Source organism: Amphimedon queenslandica, unplaced genomic scaffold, assembly GCF_000090795.2.
Source record: "Amphimedon queenslandica unplaced genomic scaffold, v1.1 AMPQUscaffold_4235_Cont23782, whole genome shotgun sequence".
Taxonomy (NCBI): domain Eukaryota; kingdom Metazoa; phylum Porifera; class Demospongiae; order Haplosclerida; family Niphatidae; genus Amphimedon; species Amphimedon queenslandica.
The window spans coordinates 1-1,501 of NW_003555449.1; the positions used below are offsets into that span (position 1 = coordinate 1).

The 1,501-nt window shown below is 35.7% G+C and overlaps 1 protein-coding gene across 1 annotated transcript; it reads left to right on the forward strand.

Annotated features, from left to right (window-relative positions):
* The first annotated feature begins 51 nt into the window (after positions 1 to 51).
* On the forward strand, positions 52 to 1,437 carry LOC105316174 (tripartite motif-containing protein 2-like). The gene is made up of 2 exons (XM_011410985.1): positions 52 to 1,006; positions 1,058 to 1,437. The coding sequence occupies exons 1-2, from the start codon at positions 52 to 54 to the stop codon at positions 1,435 to 1,437; spliced, it is 1,335 nt and encodes a 444-aa protein (XP_011409287.1).
* Positions 1,438 to 1,501: the final 64 nt, after the last annotated feature.

The following is a 1,501-nucleotide window of genomic DNA, read 5'->3' on the forward strand; positions in this document are numbered from 1 at the left end:
ACGTTTGAAGAGCTTAAAGTTGCTTTAGATAAGAGATGCAATGATCTACTAATGGAGACAGAAGAGATTGCTAGTGCTAAGAAGAATTTAGTCGAGAAGCAGTTGGACGGGTTTTATAAACTGGTAAAACAGGTTTCTCATGGTCGTCATCTTGCATCATCAGTGAGTGAGCGTACTGATTCAGGTGAAGTTCTAAGTGTTAAGAAGCTAATCACCAATCAACTAGAGGAATGCATTGAAGAGTATAAGAAAATACCTCTAGAAATAGAAGACAAAGGAGCCATTTTAACACGTTTAGATACGTCTACTTTAAATAAAGAAATCAATGAGTTTGGAAGTGTCTCTGAGGTAGATATAGATGCATACTCCATTGATAGTGGGTTAGCTATTCCACTGGCAACAATAAAGAAAGAAAGGAAATTCAAAGTGGCTCTACCAGCAGGCATTGGTAAAGCAGCAAGCTATTTGAAGGGTTCCTTTATCAAAAGTGATGGAAGTAAAGAGGAGGGTAGAGTTGTTATAGTTAATGATAACAACACAGCCATTGTATCATGCACAGCTCAAAGTATTGGTGGATATGAACTATCAGTGACTATAAGAGGTCACCATATTAAAGGTAGTCCTTATCAACTGTCAGTAAAAGCATCTAGAGACTATACCACACTAACTAACCAGAGATCCTTTAATGTGGGGAATGATACTTATGGTGTTGCTGTTCATACCAATGGTGAAGTATTTGCTAGTAGTAATGATGGGTTTGTTCAGGTATTTAATGAGGATGGTACTGCAGTAAGAAGGATTGGATCTAAAGGTAATGCTAATGGACAGTTTAATTTTCCTTTTGGTTTATTGCTGGTAGGAGACAGACTCTATGTGTCTGATTATAGTCTTAATCGTGTGCAGTATTTCTCAGCTACTACTGGTCAGTATATTGGTCAGTTTGGTAGTAAAGGTAAGGGAAATGGACAATTCTCTCGTCCTGAAGGTATGTCTACTGATGGTAAAGGTAATATATTAGTAGCTGATTACAGCAATAAAAGAGTACAAGTGTTTAAAGAAGATGGTACATTTGTACAAGTCATACAATGTGATGGTCAAGCAACTGATGTAGCAGTTGATAATGAAGGAAAGATACACGTTACCATTTATCAGAATCATATTAAAATCTTCTCTCCTGATGGTAAAACTCATCTTCATACGTACAATAATCCTCATAGTGGCTCTACTTATCTTCAAGGAGTTGCAATTGATGATGATGGACATGTCTTAGTATTGGCTTACAAGGGTGGTAGTGATTCTTGTGTTTATGCATTGAGTTCTGACAAAAAACAAGTTAAATTAATCTCAGGATTATCTAATCCATATGGTATAGCACTGGCTAAGGATGGATATATTTATGTTACTGATACTAACAACAAACGTATAATGAAATATTAAAGTAGTTGTTCAATAAAACCGTATAATAAAAAATTTACCTTTCTTTTCCTTTCTTTCTCTCTGA